This window comes from Brassica napus, chromosome A5 (assembly GCF_020379485.1).
Source record: "Brassica napus cultivar Da-Ae chromosome A5, Da-Ae, whole genome shotgun sequence".
Lineage (NCBI taxonomy): Eukaryota > Viridiplantae > Streptophyta > Magnoliopsida > Brassicales > Brassicaceae > Brassica > Brassica napus.
Genome location: NC_063438.1, coordinates 3,165,273 through 3,185,960, shown reverse-complemented (window position 1 = coordinate 3,185,960; position 20,688 = coordinate 3,165,273). Strand labels below are relative to the sequence as shown.

The following is a 20,688-nucleotide window of genomic DNA, read 5'->3' as shown; positions in this document are numbered from 1 at the left end:
AAGGACATTTTCTGTGTTGTTTGCATTCATGTCTCCAAAAGGACCATTCTCTTAACTTACCTTTTCAATCATCAAAACATAGAATATTACTATATTAGGTGCGACTTAACACGATGTAAATGCACGGAGTCTCTATATTTTGACAAAAATAATTAACCAAATTCAGAAAACCAGTAATTAATTTATATATCATAGGTGCAAGATTAGTGTTTGGATGAAACGCAATTTCCATGATTGTATCTTCGTCTCGTTTATATAAGACGTGTTCAGTTTTATTTTATAAACGAGGATATCGTTAATGTCCACCCTTGTATGGTGGGATTAAATCCTTTACGGAATGTTAGAACTCCACCTTGATAAATGAAAATGAATTTGACCAAACAAAAAAAGAAGATAAATGAAAATGAATAATAGTAATATAAGAATCAGATACTAATTTATATTTTGCTAATTACTATTAAGAATCAAATACTAATTTATATTTTGCTAACTACTATGAGGAATGGAATTTTATTAGCATGAGAATAAAAACAAAAATTTTGTTAACAAAAATCCGAATATTAGTATGAACAATGAAGTGAATGTTCTGTCTTCTTCAGGGATGATGCCCAACGAAAAACACTAGTGGGTCGAAACAAAATACAAAACCGTCAAAGGCATTAAGAAATTCGACCTACGTCAGTCATCAAGGCCTTTTAGTATATAGATCCTGGAGCCGGCTTCAGAAGTATTATTATTTGGATCTTCTGGGTCTGCTTTCTGGTCCATTCCTTCTTTTTATCGACCCCATTGTAAGTGTAAGGTTTTTTTTTTTGGTCATCAAGTGTAAGGTTATTTAAATTCTGAAATAGCGGGAAATGATTTAGTTAGACAAAAAATATGTTCACATACGTATACAAACTAAAAAGTTTTGATCATTTCACATACTAAACAAAACCATAGCTAAATCATTATGTAACATGTTTGTTTCGTGTCGTCGATATATGGGCTGCGACAAGTTTCAGCCAATAGCAAGTAGCAACTAGCGATAAGGATCAACAACAAACATCTTGTTTGTTTCAGAATCATTAGCAACTAGATATTTTGTTCGGTAGTCGCTGATCTTTAGACGAGTTTCAATGATTAGCAACTACATTTTCAGGCAGGTGCTATAAATTTTAATATTCTAACTTTTCAATTTGTGACAAATCAGTGAAATGTACCAATATCGTTAAACCTTGTCGCCAACAACTACAAGTTAAACATGTTTCAGTCGCTATTGATGTCATTAATTTTTCTTAATATCACTACCCTTGGCTTCTTCTACTTTTCTTTCTAACTTCTACCCTTAATCACTAGCAGGGGTGAAATTTTTCTTAATATCATTAATGTTGGTGATGATGTCTCCCGAGATATTCGGTGCTTTTTTGAGACTAGTAACTTTCATCCACAGCAGAACGAAACCCATATCCGACTGATTCCGAACACTAGCTTCCACATACATATACACATAATATATTTTGATAAAAAAAAATACACATAATATATTTTATCATTTTCATGCACCCATTAAAAATTTATCCTGGATTTTCCCCTGATCACTAGCTTTCTCATATGGTCCTTGCTTCTTCTTTTGTCTAACTAGCTTTCTCTTTTTTTTTTCTCCGCTGCCAATGCATTTAAACTAGATAAGTAATTAACGGTAAAAATATTTCATCTGTTTCAAATAAAACGTAGTTTTAGATTTTTGCATACAAATGACACTTATTTTATAATAAAAATTTACTCTACATTTACACCTAAATTGAAACGAAGTGAATATTGTTTTTATGGTTGAGTTTAATTTAAAATTAATCTCTCATCTATTAGTACGTAGTTCCATGCCGGCTGGAAAACATATTGTAAATAAGCCAATCGTTAAGATATTCATAATTTATACATAATTCATTCCCTTTGGTCGAGTTGACTTCGTAGGACCAAATCTCTAATAATTGAGATACGATCCAACCATAAATATAAACTAGAATAGAACCCGCGCCATGCGCGGTAAAGTTTCATTTTAAACATTTATTTTGTGCGGCTAAGTTTCATTTTAAACAATTATTTTGCTTTATAGATTCTTTGAGTTCGTATTTTTTATCTTTAAGAAGGATCGGACGTCGTCCCTGGAATCTAAAAATCTAATATTAGTCTTTGTATACGGAGTATCAGCCATAAGTCGATATCAACTCTAACTCTAAATGAGTCATTCTAAACTACTAATTATAATCTTAATTTTCTATTCCATCCAGCTTTAAATCATTAGAGATTTTTTTTATAAATATTTTATATAATAAAATTTAAATTGATTAGATGAACCCGTGTTTAATAGTTCAAAATTAAAATATAACATATGAAATCCAAAATATAACTTTAATTAAATAGATTAGATATATTTTAATTTTTAATTTTTTATTTCAAATACAAATGAATATTTTTTAAGAAAATTCTAACAAAATATTTTAATTTTTTATTCCCAAAAATTAATTAATTTAAATTTCAGTTATCAGTAAAATATAATTAAATTATTTGATGTGATTTTAATTTTTATTTTTAAATCAAAACTTAATTAATTTTATATTTAATTATATTTTAATAATAATCAGAATTTAAACTAATTAATTGCGAAAATAAATTGCAAATAGTGTTTTTAAATATTTTGTTTGAATTTTATAAGGAAAGTTGCTTATTTGTATTTCAAATAAAAGATTAAGATATTAATGATATTGTAATTAAATTATGTATAATTTAATAAATTTTCTAAGACATGGTCCAAATAAAAGATCACACATAAAAAAGTCGTAAGACTTTAATTTAATAAATTAGATATTGCAAAAGCTTTCATTTTAAATATAATATAATATATACTGAATTTTTTAACGTTTTTAATTTTGCATTCACACATGTTTTTAGTTTCATATAATTACATTTTAAATTAAAAATAATTTTATAAGTTTAATGAAAGTTTATATAAATATTACATATGAAAGTTAAAATAGTTAACCCACCATTTTAACATCTTTTGCATTATTTCTAATTTTAACCTTTTATTTAACACATCATATTGATATTTCCTAAAATATAGGTAAATGGGCACGATTTCTTTATATTTTAAAGTGCTAATACATTTAATATATAACAGATTAATAATTAAAAAAAAAAGATTCTGTCTGATTTTCTGTTTAAATGTTGTATATTAAATGATTAATATAAAATATAACATAAAACATGTTAAACAAATGGTTCTACAATGACTTTTAAACAGTAGATAAAAAATAGGACCCTAAATTAATAGATTAGATGAGTCGATTCATGTCTCAAGTGATAAAGTATTTATCGTTGACAAATTACACTAATAATAATGCATTTACATCAAATGTTTATCAGGTTTTGTTATTGAGTGTCAAATTCTCTCTAGAAGGATTAGTTATTAAATGTATATGGTTCGATGGTTAGCGTTGAACCATAGTCCATATATAAGCTGCGACATGTCAGCTTGCCTTGGAGAGCCTCTATTTAAATAAACTAGGTGCTGAGACTCTGTGTAAGCACGAAACTAGTTACTTTGGATATCGGTGAGGTGGTATAATTTACGGGATGTTAGTGTTGTTTAAGATTTGTGCAAATTAAAGAATAAAATTTATCGGAAGTAAGACAATAAAATTGATCCTAGCTTTTGACGATTAACTCAAGTTAGAGACATCACCCAAAACGGAAGGAAAATTCAAAAAGTATAATTAAGGTAAAATATAGAAAATGTAAAAAAAGCCTAAACATGAAACAGAGAGCGTGGAACAATGGAAAGGAAAAGAGAAGAAGATGAAGAAGCTTACGTGAGGTAGATGAAATTAAAAAGACAGATATTGTGACAACGCAGTACCAACTTATTTGGAGGTCTATATCAAGTTATCAACTCTGTATATATCTGTTGTTTGAATAAATACTCAAAGTTTCAAACTACTTGTATTACAAAATTATTTTATTTTTTCAAAATACACATTGTTTGCTAGTACTTGTTAGGGAGCTCAAGGACCGTAGTAGCATATATTAAAGCTACAATAATCTTCATCGCTAAGATCACACATTGTCTACATCCTCAACGTTAGGATATTCCAAGTAACACTTCTCCTCGTCTTCCTCGTCACAGGTTCCATCTTCATCTTGTAAACTTCAAGTAACCATCTTCCAAAACGCAGCACTCCACTTCTCTTCCCTCTTCAAGCTTAGCGGTGGTCTGTAACAAAATTCAGCCGCTGGATTGAAACAGAGCTCTTATATTGGCTTTGTGGTTCATAAGAGTTTCAAGAATGGTGAAACTGGAAGCATCGTGGTGAGTGGCTCCCCTTCTAAGGAGATCTGCCTCATGTGTGAAATAGTTTAACAAAACATAAAGATTAAAATAGTTTAACAAAACATAAACGAAGGTTGATGTTTTTACATTATGAAAAAGTAATTGTGGGTTTAAAATGTTTGGGCTCAGATTATGTTGGGCTCTATGTCTAAAACATGATTTGAACTTAAAAACTGAAAATAAAAAAACGTTAGGTTATCTTTCTTTTTTTTTCTCCGTCATCGGGACAGCATCACCTGTGGGATCCCTTGCATGATTAGAGCTTAAGTTTGTGAGATTGGGGAGCGATAATAGTGTGATGCGTTATTGAAGAGGAGTTTACTTACATCAGTTAGGCTTCGTCCGCATCATTCCATTGTCGTTGGTCCTCGGGTGCTTCGTCGTCGTCGGAATCTGCAAAAAAAAAGGTTTTAATTTGTTAAGTAAGATGTCTTTTATTTTTTCTAGATTCGGTTGCTAAAAACATAATTCATTCAGTTTTCCTGTTTTGTTTGGAGATTGCATGGATGAAACCGTAGATCACAGAATTCTGTAAGAAAAACAGAGAAAAATCATTAGTTGTTCATAAAAAAAACCATAGACAAAACCAAAACAAAAAGATGAAGATACGTTTCATATATGAACAAAGAATAAGCAAAGCAGAGTTAAAGTGATAAAAAATAAGTTAGAAACAATCATCACCAGTTCATCAAGGAGGAGAATGGTGATGCCCATAAACTCTCCATTCTTGTTAATGTTCCTGGAATCCTAGAATCGGATGAGCCGACCAACAATGGACTGAGTGGACCTTCCAAGGCGGAGAGAGTTGAAGGTGGAGTAGGGAACGACGGCTGAAGCGGCTGGAGCAGCTGGATAAGTCATTTTCGTGACGGATGTGAGAAAGTAAAGCAATCGGAAAACTGAGAAAGAAAAGTTTGAGACAAGATGAAGCTTTTACCTCGAGGGATTCTATATATATGAGAGCTCTGAAGGCATTAGAGGAGAAACTAAGCGTTTGGTAGGCGCAAAACATGCGTAGAGCCTTAAAGATCGACCATAATAGCTGATTGCCGAAAGGGGAATCGCAAGCGACGAATGAGATGGTGAAGATGGCGGCTTTCCTAATCTTCTTAGTTTTGTCCGTATCACCACTTTGGGCAGATACAAAGCCTAATAAACAGAAAATCAATAAGTCCAAAGCCTATTTTTTGTAGAAGTCCATTCGTTACCCATCAATTAAAAAAAAAAAAGTAGGGTCCACAATGTTATATTAGTTTCTGACCTTTATAATATATATTAGTTTCGACCATCAATGTACAAAGTATCCTTAAGTGCAATGGTATAGTTGTGGGTGCTTATATTTCAATAACCTGGGTTCGAATCACATATTTGATATTTTTTCACAATTTTAAAAAGTGAAACCTTCAGACCGCTGACGTGTCGTATCAGGAAGAGAGAAACTCTCCTATTATATAATAGACTAGGATAAGACCCGCGCCTTGCGCGGGATTAAGTTATTATTTTTGTTATATTTTGGAGAATGAAACAATAGTTTGGCTTCATTTGGATTACGGGTGTTCAATCCGGATATCGGGTTGGTTTCGGTTCGGTTCGGTTTTTTTTTGTATTTGGTTAGTAAAATATAACTACTATTCTAAATCCATATTTACTTTGACTTTAGTCTTTCACATACTTTTGAAAGATTTCAACTGGACGACTAAATTGATCAGCCAATCTTGTTGCTTTAAATCATTAGTGTTTATATATATATATATATATATTATTTAGTTTGAATATTTATTAAATAAAAATTCATATGCGTTATATTTTATGATCATTTTTAACTTATTATAACAAAAAAATAATCTATTGATCACAAAATTTTGAGAGTGAGAATATTCAAATTTCTAATAATATATAGACGTTTTGAAAAATTCAAATATAACATATAAGAAAAAATATAAATGTTTTTATTATATATTTAATGTGATTTTTTAATATCTTTCAATAATATAAAATTAAAAAAAAGAACTAAGATACCAAAATTGTTATCAAATATTTATCATTCATAATAATTAATTTTCATATATACGTTAATCATATTAGGTAATTTCGTAGCTTCTAATTAAGGAAAGTGCAAAAAACATTTTGGTAGATTATTTATCAATTCGATAGTTAGTTTAATAAAAAATATAATGTAAGTCAAGATGGACCAACCTATTTTTCTAAGAATAGTATATTTTATATAGTCATTTATTAAATGAGAATTTATAATCATACAGTTCTATGATCATTCATATCATTTTATAATTGAATATTTAAATCATCGATAACAAAATTTTCAATGTGAAATCTTTAATAAGTTTATAATTTATAAATGTTTTTGAAAATTCATTGAAAGTTTTAATATTAAAATATTTATGTAATCTTATGGTATATAGTATAATCTATATATATATATATAAATATATATGTTTTATTATTAAATGATATTTTTTACTCATATGGTTTTAAAATAATGTGTATCTTCTTATAATATTAAATAAAAGTTCATATTAATACAATTTTATGATCATTTGTAACTTATTATGACAAAAAAAATAATCTATTGATCACAAAATTTTTGAGTGGGGATCTTCAAATTTCTAATAATTTATAGACGTTTTGAAAAATTCAAAATATAACATATAAGAAAAATTATAAATTTTTTTATTATATATTTAATGTGATTTTTAAATATATTTTAATAATATAAAATTAAAAAAAGAACTATGATACAAAAATTGTTATCAAATATTTATTATTCATTATAATTAATTTTCACATATACGTTAATCATATTAGGTATCGTAGCTTTTATTTAAGGAAAGTGCAAAACAATTTTTGGTACGTTATTTATCAATTCGATAGTTAGTTTAATAAAAAGTGTAATATAAGTTAAGATGGACCAACCTATTTTTCTAGGAATAGTATATTTTGTATAGTTATTTATTAAATAAGAATTTATAATCATACGGTTCTATGATCGTTCATATCGTTTTATAACAAAATATTTAAATCATCGATAACAAAATTTTCAATCTGAAATCTTTAATAAGTTTATAATTTATAAATGTTCTTGAAAATTCATTGAAAGTTTTAATATTAAAATATTTATGTAATCTTATGGTATATAGTGTTTAATATATATATATATATATATTTATTTTATTATTAAATGATATTTTTTACTCATATGGTTTTAAAATCATGTGTATCTTCTTATAATAAAAATGTTAAACCATTGATCATTAATTTTTAACATAATAATTTTAATAGTTTTAGTCATTTATTGTCGTTTTTAAAAATTCAAAATATGACATATACGAAAAAATCTAAATTTTATTTTTATAGCTAATTTGATTATTTAATTTATTTTAATAATATAAAATTAAACAAAAAATGATGGAGGAGATATACATTGTTATCAAATCTTTATTATTAAACTCATTAATTGTCATATATATATTAGTCATTTATGGTAATTCCGTAGGTTTTATTTAAGGAAAGAAAATATCATATCATATCATTATATCATATAGTTTGACCAACTTATGTATCTAACAACATATAAAAATCGAATGTGGACCTACTTATTTTTCAATTGAATGTAATTGACTACCTAATTGAGTGCTACCTATGCATTGGGGCCTCTTTTAATTAATACAAAATTGAGGTTACATCTTTTCAAATGTTTCTCAATTAATATATAAGGGATTAACGCACGTCTACTTAAACGCAATTAAACATTTCCAACTAATCACATTTCAGTCAAACTGTTTTTAATCGTTATTGGGGGGTTTCCAAATTCCAATGGTGATGCCCATGGCCATTGGTTACGATTTAATATTATGAGAATCTTGAATAAATGGAAAATTGTCAAAACTCAAACGTAAACATATTCTACTCAAACAAAATATGTATAATACTAGTTTGGATATGATTAATATTTCGGGAAGGGATTCATTGGTTGAATAAATATTTGTTGTATTAAATACGGTTAGTTTAATGATTCATATATTAAAAGTAACACTTTTGCTATATTATATGATTATTCTTGACAAGACTGATTATCAAATATTTTACAGATTCATTCAAAAAAGTAGAAACTTATACGACCGATTAAAAAGTTAATGATAATCAGGATTCTGGATTAAAGCTAAGCATAATAGCTTTAATCCATAAAAGCTAATGTATAAGAATTTGAAGATATCAAGATTTTGCAATGAAGTAGTCTATGGACACATTATTATTATTATTCCTTTTAAATGGCCACCTACATAAAACTAGGCTTAACTGTAATGAAAAATGAAAATCAAGAAATCTAGAAGACAAACCCTTTATTAGTATGATGTCAAATGGAAGTATAATGATGTATTCAGCTGCAGCATCGTACCATCTCCAATGGTTCATTTTATTTTTACTCTAAAATAAAACAACTTTATAATATAGTTGAATTTCCTTTCAAATTTTCAATAGCATGCTATTTTATAATAAAATATAAAGTGATGAACAAAAAAATAAACAACTAAATTCACTCCTTATTTATTATAGAATATAAAATAGAGTACTATTGTATTATTTTTACTCTAGACTCTATTTTATAGTAAAAAATAGAATGGAGTTGAAGATATTCTAATATACTACTCCTTCAGTTTCACAATACTTGATGTTCTACTTCAATGCAGAAAGATTAAAAAATTTAATTTTTTTTTCTAAAAGATAGTTGTAAAAATATAATTTAAAAATCATTCAATCAATTATATAAATGACTATAATATCTAATTGACTACACAATTTCCAATAAAATTAAAAATAACATAAAAATATCAAAAAATCTTATATTTTGAAACAACAAAAATCTTCTAAAACCTCATTTATTATGAAACGGAATGAGTAGTATACTTCATTGAGCATCCTAATGGACCGGTAAACTTCACAATGATCATTTATCTAGTCCCTTTTTAACCTATGATTCGTGACTTGTAGAGTATTAAACACAGTTATGCAATAACAAATTACACTATACAAGTTTGGTGAATGATATAGCAATCCTACTATATAAAAGAGACTAAATTCAAGGCTTTTGAGACTATCCACCTCAACCAAAATATTCTCATCAATAAAATATTAGAAATAGATGTCATTTGAAAGATAATTAACTAATATATGACTTTTGATATTTCTAGAAATTTCAAATTTGTAACTGCTAATTTATTAATAGAATCATATATTTATATTGAATTATGTTCTATTTTTAATCATTAGATTTCAAAGGTAAATAAAATATTAATTTATAATATATATATATATATATAGTTTATAACTTTATATTATAGTTATAAATAAAGAGAAAATAACCGGGGAGGGTGAAAAATCTCATGTAAAATTATGTAATTAAAATGGTAAAATGGTGAGTATGATGAGATGAATCTAAGAAAATTGATTGTACAAATTATGATGTTTTCTTCGTCCACTAAAATGATTTAAAATAAAATATATATTCACATAAATAAATCAATATTTGTTTTTTTTTTGTAAGATACTAAGATTATCATTTTCTGAAAGGTTACATTGTTGTTTTTAAACAACTTATTACAGTAAGGAAACAAAAACAACCACCAACAACTCAAGGTAAAAAAAGCCTTAAAGAGATCTTATACAAGAAATATAAAAAAGAAGTAGAGAAGAGGAGAAAGAAGAACTTGCCGGGTAAGAGAGGAGACGGTCACGCATCATACGGTCGAGAGAGGCAAGGATGACTGATGAAGGTGAAGAGACAGGTGTGAACACACGAGCATTACGCTCTTTCCACAGCAGGTAGATGGCTGACTGAAAATAGAGCTTGATGACTGAAGTAGCATGTGCATCTGCGTTGACGCGAGGTTGATTGATCCAGGCTGCAACATAGTGTAGATCAGCCGGAGGAAAAATCCAAACTTCAGCAGCAAAAGGCTCACATATCAAGCGAGAGAAAGAGCACTCAAAGAAGAGATGATAGTGAGCCTCTATTTCCAGATTACAAAGGACGCACGTTTCTGAGACATTAACCTCCAACGCCTCAAGCGATCCTTGGTTGGCAGTCTTCTCTGCAAAGCCATCCATGATATAAACGCATTACGTGGAATATGTTCCTTGAACCAAATAGTCTTGTGTCAATATTTGTTGTTGATAGTGTTTATATTCTTTTCTGACATTAGTATCCATATTTTTTAGTAAACTGATCCAAAGAGATTAGTTTGTGGAGCTAACCAAACGAGGATTATAATGTTTACTTTGGAAAGAGTAATAGGTTGAATGACAAATGGCGTGCGTGCTTTTTCACATGGAAATCTGCACATATATTAAAATTGTAAGATATGAATCATAGAGAAAATATAGTGTATATGACTGAAGTTGGTCTATTCCGAAACTAAAGATGGCTAAAATTCTTCTTTGTCAAAATGCATAGATGTGAATTTTATATGAATAGAGTTCTCCATTGCTTATAGCAGTGTAATAAACTCTGTGTGTAAAGGAGAAAAAATGTTATATAAGTGAAAACAAAAATTATGATTTTTTTTCTTGTGTCTATAGGCTCTTCGCAATTTGAAGAAGAAAGAACATATTGTGTTAAAATCTTTGGCTCAGTCAAATTTTATCCAGTTGTTTTTAAAACTGTTGTTATCTCATTCATGTAATTTTTCCAGTGTTGATTTAAAAGCCCAAAAGACCCATCTATACTGACTTTTTGATATTTTTTTTCTGTGATTTGAATTTAAAAAGAGATAAAACTTTCGATAAGTTATGTAAACTCTGAACAAGTATTTAGCTTTAGAAAGCATTTATATGTTTCAAACTTATAATATATACATATATAATGTTTAAAATTATGCATATAAAACCAGTGTAAAATGTGCTTGAATATGTTTCTCTTCTTTAATGTGTTAATTGTACTATATATAACATTATTTTAAAATTTCAAAAAGTTTATGTCACATACAAAAAACCATCAATAAAAGATATAATTACAACAAGAAAAATGAAAAATTATAAACATATAAATTTAAATTAAGAAAAACTAACATTGGAAAAACAAGAAATTAATATAAAAGAAAAAAAAACGACAAATAATATTATAAATAAAATAAATTTATAAGACACAATCCGCGCGAAGCGCGGAAAAAATCTCTAGTGGTATTAAACATAATAATAGCAAATAGTGCTTATTGCTTGCCGACATATACTACTGCATCAATCGCGCTTCTTGGGACCAATGCAACAACATCAACACTAAATCACGGATTGCAAAAAGAACATTTTCCCTTTTTGATTCAGCGTAAGGTCACAAAACTAATTGGTATAGGATGCAAGTATGTAACAAAGTTCGAGTTCATCACGAGTTGAGAACAACCGGGCCTCGTAGTTTGGTGATAGAGGAACCTCGGTTGAGATGTCTGCCATCACGAGTTCGAGTCCCGGCTACAGCGGATTTAACATAGTTTCTGTTTGGTTTTTAGGACCTTCTTCGCCAGTTCAGGTTAGACACGGTGGGATAGTCGAACTAAGTGCGAAGTCCGGATGCTTTGATTATCAAAAAAAAAAAGTATCCAAAAAAGTTTAACTGCACTGTTAAGATTGGTATTCGAATTATTCACCGATATTATGGGCTTATTTATGAAGCATATGATTTTTCAGTTGAGACTAGTTTAGTTAAAGAATAGTCAAAGAATTATACAAGTCAAAACTCAATATTATACAAGTAACGGATAGAGAGTAAAAATTGGAATTTATCTTTTCTATCATATTATTAAGCGTTAGGACACGACAAAAGATTCTCGTAGGAGTCAACGGCGCTCGACGGAACGGCGACCATTACCTTAACGGCGTCACTCTGTTCAGGAACCGGAAGTAACAAACAGTAACGATCACAGCAAACCGATCCCACGTGAACCGGTTTACCAAACCCGAAATCAAGCCGTTCTAAACCGAGACGCGACCACTGCGACAGTATCAACACTCCGACCGAGTCAGGACACGCTCTCCCCTTGCTCACGGCTTCCACCACCGATCTGACGTGATCATCCCCGACTCGCTCCTTCGCTTGTTTCACTAGCATCGCCGCGTGGCTCAACCCTTTCTCCGTCAAATCTTTAACGGTGGTTTGCGCGCACCCGACGACGAAGGCGTTCCCGTAGAACCCACTAGGTAGACTCGGTTTGACTCGGTCACGAACGTTGATGCTGAACAAAAGCTTGAGGGTTTGGCTCGCGGGCAGGTTCAGTGATCGCGCCCAGCTCCGCCACACATGCGCAGAGAGCACCTCGAACGATGTGTGCTTATTAGAATTTGACTCACTGAGTCGACTCGCGAGTTTCTTGAGCTCTGTAAGTCTCTGTCTTTCGAACACTACCGTTGTCGGAACGAGTCGTTCGGCGTTGAACCGGTTTACGAACCCGCATAGATCGGGAACTCGGTTGAACTCGGGGTGGTTTAACGAGCCACGAACCGGAGAGGGGTTGAGCAAATGGCGATCCCATAAGTGTTTCCGTTTCAACTCGGTCTGACTCAGCGAGTCTCTGGACAGCTCGGCGAACAAGGTGAGAAACTCTGCGCTTCCGATCCCGTCGGAGACGCAGTGGTTAACACCGACGGCTAAAGCGGCGGCGCCGTCTCTGAGCCAAGTGAGCTGGACGACGAGAGGCGGAGCGCCGGCGAGAACGTCAATGACGTTGAGGGAGAGAAGCTTTCTCCAGCTAGTCACGTGCCGGGGAGGTTTCTGAAAGTCAAGGCACGTGAGGTGGTCAGTGACAGCTTCGAGAAAGAGAGCGCCTTGGCCACGGCAGTTAACTTCGAGACTTCCGCCGCCGCCGTCACGGACGCGGCCGGAGAAAGGGAAGTAAGGAACCAGAGCGCGAGAGAGCGCTGACTTGAGACGACCCGAGAGAGAAACCGGGTCGGAAACGGGTGAGTAAACGAGGAGGTACTCGATGGTGAAGCGGAGGAAAAGCTGAGAATCTAAGGCGGAGAGAGACAGAACAGTAGAAGGTGTTTGGTCGGAAGGAGTAATGACTGTGGCTTCTTTCACATGAACCAGTGATCCCATTATACTTTTTCTATGATGATCTGTTTTTTATTTCTAAGGTGGGTCTCTGCGATGTGTTGTTATATATATATATCTCTGTCTCTGCTATGTATGCGCTTGTATAGTCACGTAGAGAGATATAGTAGGGTAATATTGTAATTTAGGGCTTCTTTTTAGTCATGGTATGTCTTGTGTTGGTTGTAACCTGCATATGTACTCTTTTGATGGGAAATTGTTACAAGTTAACTACTTTTATGGATATTGAAAAGATTTCTACGGATATTTGGTTAATTTGGGGATATTTGCTTGATCCGGAGACATCTATACTATACTAAAAGCAAGATAACAAGCCCTCTAAGCTATGCCACATCAGATGAAAAATTCAACCAATGAAAGAATAGAATGCTGCCATGTCGTAATATCTTTGTTGACTGAAAAGAGGATACTTGGCCTTCCGTGTGGTCTTCATAAAATAAATCATGGCCCAGGTCAAGCCCAACTTCCCAAAACCTCATCTCATCGATCAATCCGTCTCTTCCAGTTCGTCTTCAACGTCTCTGTTACTTTCACCCACTCCGGATCAACCAATTAGATCCCTCAAATCAGCCATGTCATTTAGGTGAGCTAAACATTTTCAGTTTGATTGCTGAAACGATTCCTCTTTTTTACTCTACAAAACATATTTTAAATAAATCTCTTATTTTTCTTGGCCAAACAATGATTATATTAATCAGAACTTATTCCTTTCTGGGAATAATTTTGCAGAGACGAACTGCCTTCCAAACAAACGTAATAATTCAGCTTCTCCTTTCTACCCAACCTAGCTATATGAACTGATGGTGAGTCTGTTTTCATTTTTATAGTCGTACGTCTAAGCTACTTTGAACTATAAATTTTATTGCATCATGATTGGTGAAGAGGAAGAGAAGTTAGATCCTGGTCATCGTCATTTTCAGGATGATTATCCAGCCGGATTCAACATGCAACCAGTGCTCAAAACTGGCCTCAAGCGTCTATTTGATCATCGGCCGTTTACTAATGTAGTTGTTCAATTTCTGAGAAACCTTTCCTCGATGCGATGGATCGGAGTACGAGCCAATTTTCGTTTGTTTAGCGAAGATTGTTCAGAACTTCGTAGAGGAGAACACCCGGATAGGCAAACCAAATATGGCCGCTACCGCTGCAGTTGGTTCATCTCAAATATGATTTTCGACACTGGTACTCCCTGTGATGCATCCGATCATACCTTTTACTCTAGCCTCTTGCTCTCTTTCTCTCTCTCTCTCTCTCTCTCTCTCTCTCTCTCTCTCTCTCTCTCTCTCTCTCTCTCTCTCTCTCTCTCTCTCTCCTCTCTCTCTCTCTCTCTCTCTCTCTCTCTCTCTCTCTCTCTCTCTCTTGAGTAGTATATTATCCAAATTGTAATCTCTATCTTATCAGATTTTGATTCCATGCGCGAGCATCACCGAGAGGAACATCGTAGCCGACGCGTCTAAGATTGTAGAGAAGAACAGATCAGTGAAATGAAAAGAGGATATGAGGAATATCATTAAAGAGTGACTCTTATCTCTAAACTATGATTCTTAAGTCTGCAAGTTGTAATGGGAAAAGTCTCCTTCTTTCCAAGCTGGTAACATTTCTTTTCTCAAACCTACTCTTCACCAAATCTATGTGACTGATGAACTAGCACTTGCTAATTTCAGATGAATGAGTACAAGTTTGTTTGACTTAATGTATCTTTCGAGTAGAATTGTGCTTTAGAGTCATGTGTATGCTTCACATTTGTTTCCCTCTTGAAATATTTTCATAGAGTAGTTTTTTTATTGCGAAAACTCATTTGTGTTAAAGAATTGTACATGTCTATTGGGTTTTAGGTAAGTGACAAGTTATTATAGGGATATATCACACTCTCTTTGTGCATGATTGTCTTTCTTTGGTTTAGAGATACAATACTACCACTGGCTGTTTTCATCCAGCTGTCTTACCTTTGGAGTTTTTTCTTTATATGTTGGAGTTAGCATACTCTATCTCGGTTCCATGGAAATTCTATTAATGTAAGTTGTGCCTATCATGTGTGAATTAAAATCTCTGTTTGTATTTTAAGTTTGAGCTAACAGTTGTCTGCTCCATAAGTTTTTAATAGGTGTGTATCCTAAATAATTTTCACTGTGTCCAAAAGCTTCCAGAACATGTTGTTGTTTCTCTCATTTGCAGGGATCAATTCCTTATATCATGTTTTTGAACATTACTGTGAACGATTAGTTTGACCTACTTCCATTAACTTCTTAGCAATCATGAATATGTTAGTATCCCCTGTTGTAGATATGGGCTTCCACTGAAGGTGAAAACTTGGGAGTGACATACACTTAAATGTTATCCTCTCATTGGGTTTTATATATATGCATAATGTAACTAATGAGTTTTCACCAGCTAATTGGATATAGGGTGCTGGCTCTCTGTTGCGTGCATGATGCAGAAGCCAAGCTGGTCCTGCTATGTTCCTGCTACGTTCCTGCTACGAAAACTGATAAACCATTCAGTACCTCACCTGGTTGGGAGGCAAAGAATCTGCGAAGCTGATAGAAAAGGAATTAACAAGAGTGTAAAACCAAGCTAATAAACTTAATTTACACAGTCATGACATCATTGTTTACAGTTATGTTCGTGTACTCATTGTTTTTTCTTTTATATTCATTTCTTTTTAGTAATTAAAACAATTAAGATAGACAGACCAGATCTTAACTAAAGGTATTGTTATACTGGTTTTAGATGACTCTAGCTTTCTACCTTTCCATTTGGTTGAGTGTTTTGTTCTGAGAACAACGACATTTGTTCTGAAGTTTTAATCATCACTTATTAAACCATTTACTGGATATTGTGTGAAAAGCAGGGAACAAGTTTACAGTTTACTACTTCAAAGGCTCACGTTAATAGTTTATAGGATTGGCCTAGATAGTAAAGTTTTTTTTTTTTTTGGGATACCATGATAACTGCTTTAAGCATCATGGCCAACATATGTAAAATCATAACTAATTTAGTGGAACATATCCTTCAATATACAGTAAATCCATTCGGTTATCAATCAACATGAGAAAGAAAAACCCATAAGTAGCTCAAAATATTTATGTTTGTTTTTGTTGCACCGTTCAGACTTTGTCTTAATTTCCTAAATAAATATTTCTTTTATATTGACGAATAAGTGGAACTAAAAGTTATTTTTACCAGAATATGATTCATAAGAAAAAAAAATTAATAGAGGATTTGTCAACGCAAATAAAATAATAAAAAATCATTAAGACAAATTCCAGTTGAACTTAGATTTGATGATGTAGTAGCAAATTTTAATACAATAATAAGTAAACAAACATTGTTCATTAAGTGATATTAATTAAAAAAAATCATTTTAGAAGAATAACTTTGTGTACTATATAGTAACACTTGAGACAATCTACAATAGTTTTTGATTAATGTTAGTGTTTCAGGATATAATTTTGGCACATTAGTTTTATGTACTTCATATCTAATTGTTATTATCATGTGTAAGGTTATTTTTCACACCAACATTAAAAATATGTTAGTTTCTCAGGACTTTTTATTAAAAGATATGTGGATGTGGATTATTAACTATACAATTAACAAACACAATAACTTATATAAATAGCAATTAAATAATATATATTGTTTTTAATTTATACATTAAATATATTAATTTAATAACTACATAAATTTATTTGGTAAAACATAACTTTAATTTTAGTAAGGTAGGTTTTTAAAATACATGCTAAAAAAATAATCTAAAACATATGTAAGAAAAGAACACAATAAGAAAAAACACATAATATAAAAATAATCATATATAAATACATTACAATTCAGAACTGTATTAAAATAAAATATAAATATAATTCGCATGTAGCAAAAACGATGCCAAGGTTTCAAGTAGTGTATTCAACATCTATTTCGCTTTCCATCGTCTCATTTATATATAAAACATTTTGGCATATCAAATAACTATACGCAATGTTATTTTACCAAAACAAAATTTATATAACTATTTAGCGATGTTGATTCCTTTTTACAAAAAAAAAAACTATTTAGCGATGTCAAAAACTAAAAAAAAATAACTATTTAACAGAAAGGTTAGTTATCATCTTAAAATCAGTCAATATTTTATTTCGGGTAAGTTAATAAAAGTTATTTGAAGCTTCAAGAAAAATAGTATGAAACAACTTTATACGTATATGTTTGCCAACAAAAAAAATATTTATAATAGATTTCAATTTGCCATTTCAGCAAGTTTATTTTTAGAATTTAAAAAATTATTACATGAATCTATATATAAAATATTTTGTAAATGTGGATACATTTGCTTAACTAAACGAAACAAAACAAAACTAAATTCATAAATATCCAAATAAATCATATATTTCTAGAACCAAAAAAAAAACTGAGCCGAAACCAAAACCAGAACTAAAATACAAACCAAATATTTATATACTTACAAATATTAAATATATTTAATTTATAAAACCATATATTAAAAATACTATTTACCAACCGAATTACCCGAATACTTTTATCCTAAAATTTTAAAATTATACGAAATTGAACGAGAACCAAATAGTAAATCAATTTTTAATAATCAATTTATTTATTAATAACCAAATAAAATAAAATTTCTATTTATTAAACAAATTATCCAATTATTTGTCCATTCAAAACTTCAAAATGATAACTAATCTAAATAAAACATTTCAGACAAAAAATTGTTTAAAATCAATAAAAAACAAAAAAAATATTTCTACAAACAGAAACCGCGCGTAGCGCGGTTCAAAAATCTAGTTTTGTATATAAAAGTTGATGATAGTATTGTTTGGTGGGTGGTTGATCACGCATATATATGTATACAGTCTACACGAATCCAATAACGAGGTAAATCGTTTGAATAAATATCTGTACTAACTAAGCATGTACAAGACCATAGATTGAGTCTATGTAAATGCGTTCAGTTCGTTTTAATGGTTGACTAAAAATGTGAATTTTCCATGCGAAAGTAAAGATGATCGCACACGAAATTTATCTTTAGAATAAGAATTGATGAAGACAATAATATCTAAAAAGATGAAGAAAAAACTCTATTTGGTATTGGTTTAAAAACAAAAATATTCAAAATTAAGTTAGTTAGTATTTTCATTAGGTGTTTTCTCTATCTCCTTAGTATTAGTAGTTCTTAGTAAATTATTTATTGCGATATTTTAAAAATTCCGAAAATCCTTTGAATTGATGTGGTACAGTGTATAATAAAAGACTAAAATTGGCTGAACATTAAAAGTATGGAAACATATAGTTTTGTATGTCTATGTTAACAAATGTTCTAGTAACTCATCAACTCAATTATGTTCTTGGCCATATGAAATATTTTGTTTTTAAAAAAAAATACGGGTTGCACAAATGATATACTCTGGACACAGAATTATTAGATTACGGGATCGAAGTATTTATTGAAAGTGGAAAAGCTTGGTCAAAATTAACCTATTTATGTAGGCAATCTAAACACAAAAGAGTCCACAAAACTAATCTAAAAGCAAGAGAAACAAAAGTAAGGGACTTCTTCGACTAAGTTCGATTCCATGAGGAAAATTACAATTCATAATTGAAAGGCTTTTGAAAAAAAAATGTATATAATCAACCTAAGTTTCAAAAATAAGTATATAATCAACGTATGAAACGTTACACATTTCTTGTTTAGAATTATTTGGATTTCTTCTTCTTCTTCTTCTTGGAAATAATCGTGAGAATAAATTTGGTTGTGGTGGCGGTTTACAGTATGATATGCCTTGTTGTTTGGGCGTTGGCGCATGTGTCTTCAACAATGAAAGATTTGGTGCCAAGGTTCTCTTGGAATAACTTTATTGGACAGTGACAAAAATATACTCATGGAATATTAAATGAAATATATATACCCTTCCATAATTATGCAAACATAAGAGAGAAAAACATCAGTACATCACTGCTTATTTCCTTGGTTTTCTAGTTATAGTCATCTTATAGTAATATTTATTATCATATCATGTGTCATTTGACAAAAACACATAATTTATTTTGACCATCTAAGTTCCTAATAGACTCAATTTCGCAAATTATTTAAACAATTATTTGATAAATTTACTAATATTTTTCATGGTAAAAAAATTCCCATGTATCTAATGTACTACAATGGAAAGTAACCCTAAAAGAAAACGCGATGCCTCTCTCTCTACCATGAGCCATGTGTTATATATCGAAATATCATTAAAGACTTGAATTTTTCAAATGGTTAGCATTCGAATCGATATAAATAAACGATATGTGCAGTTTTAACTAAAATCACATGTATAGATAATTCAAAAGCAACGCCAGTTTTATCTTTTAAATTTCTTGAATCACCGTAGTGGTCTTGTCGTCGATTCTAGCATGGACCCACAAATATTTAACGTGGTCACTCGTATAGTATATATGATATAAACTCTTTTTCAATGATGATAGAACAGTATACTTCGGCCCTACAAAATTACCCCTTGTTATTCATAATCCAAAATGTGATGAGTAGATTCGAAGATGTAAGAATCGATCGAATCTTACTACGACATGAGTTTCTAATAAGAAAGAAGATGAATCGAATGCAGATATCTTGTGGTCATGTTTATGTATTATTTACATTATAATGTTGTTAGATTATATGCATAAGATTATGTCTTGTCATCAAATAAATAATTAAGATGGTGGGACACATTTCACATTCCCATTGAATAAAAGATTAAAGGATGATTCGGCAATCCAGATAAATGAGACTGAATTGTTTTGATTCTGTTCATGAAAAGAAATAATGAAGATTTGGGAAGATTTTGTACCAAGAAAAATAAGGTGAGAAGATTGCTTTATGGGGAACAAACTAAAAGGGTGACTTGATATGGTATGCACATGTTGCGGTAGTCATGTTTTTTTTCCGGTTGGGAACACTCAAAGAATCTAAGATTCTAGCTAGAGAAGCAGGACCGGTCCTAAGCGGAACCGACTGTTTAGAGCATCCCGATTTTATATAACAATTTTAATTGTGAAAAGGACAACATGCAGAACGGGTAGTGTAAGCCACTACACAAAAAAATTATATGACGAATGAAGACATAAATTGGTATTTGAGTGTAGGACGACATTACATTTTTTTGAAAATAGTTAGACCGGCCCTCTAGAGTAAGTTATC

At 30.9% G+C, this 20,688-nt stretch overlaps 1 protein-coding gene across 1 annotated transcript; it reads right to left on the bottom strand.

The window, feature by feature from the left end:
- Window positions 1-12,040: 12,040 nt before the first annotated feature.
- Window positions 12,041-13,528, bottom strand: LOC106454599 (alcohol acyltransferase 9-like). The gene has a single exon (XM_013896716.3). It carries the CDS (start codon window positions 13,470-13,472, stop codon window positions 12,177-12,179), a length of 1,296 nt encoding a protein of 431 aa, XP_013752170.1. The 5' UTR covers window positions 13,473-13,528; the 3' UTR covers window positions 12,041-12,176.
- Between the last annotated feature and the right edge of the window lie 7,160 nt (window positions 13,529-20,688).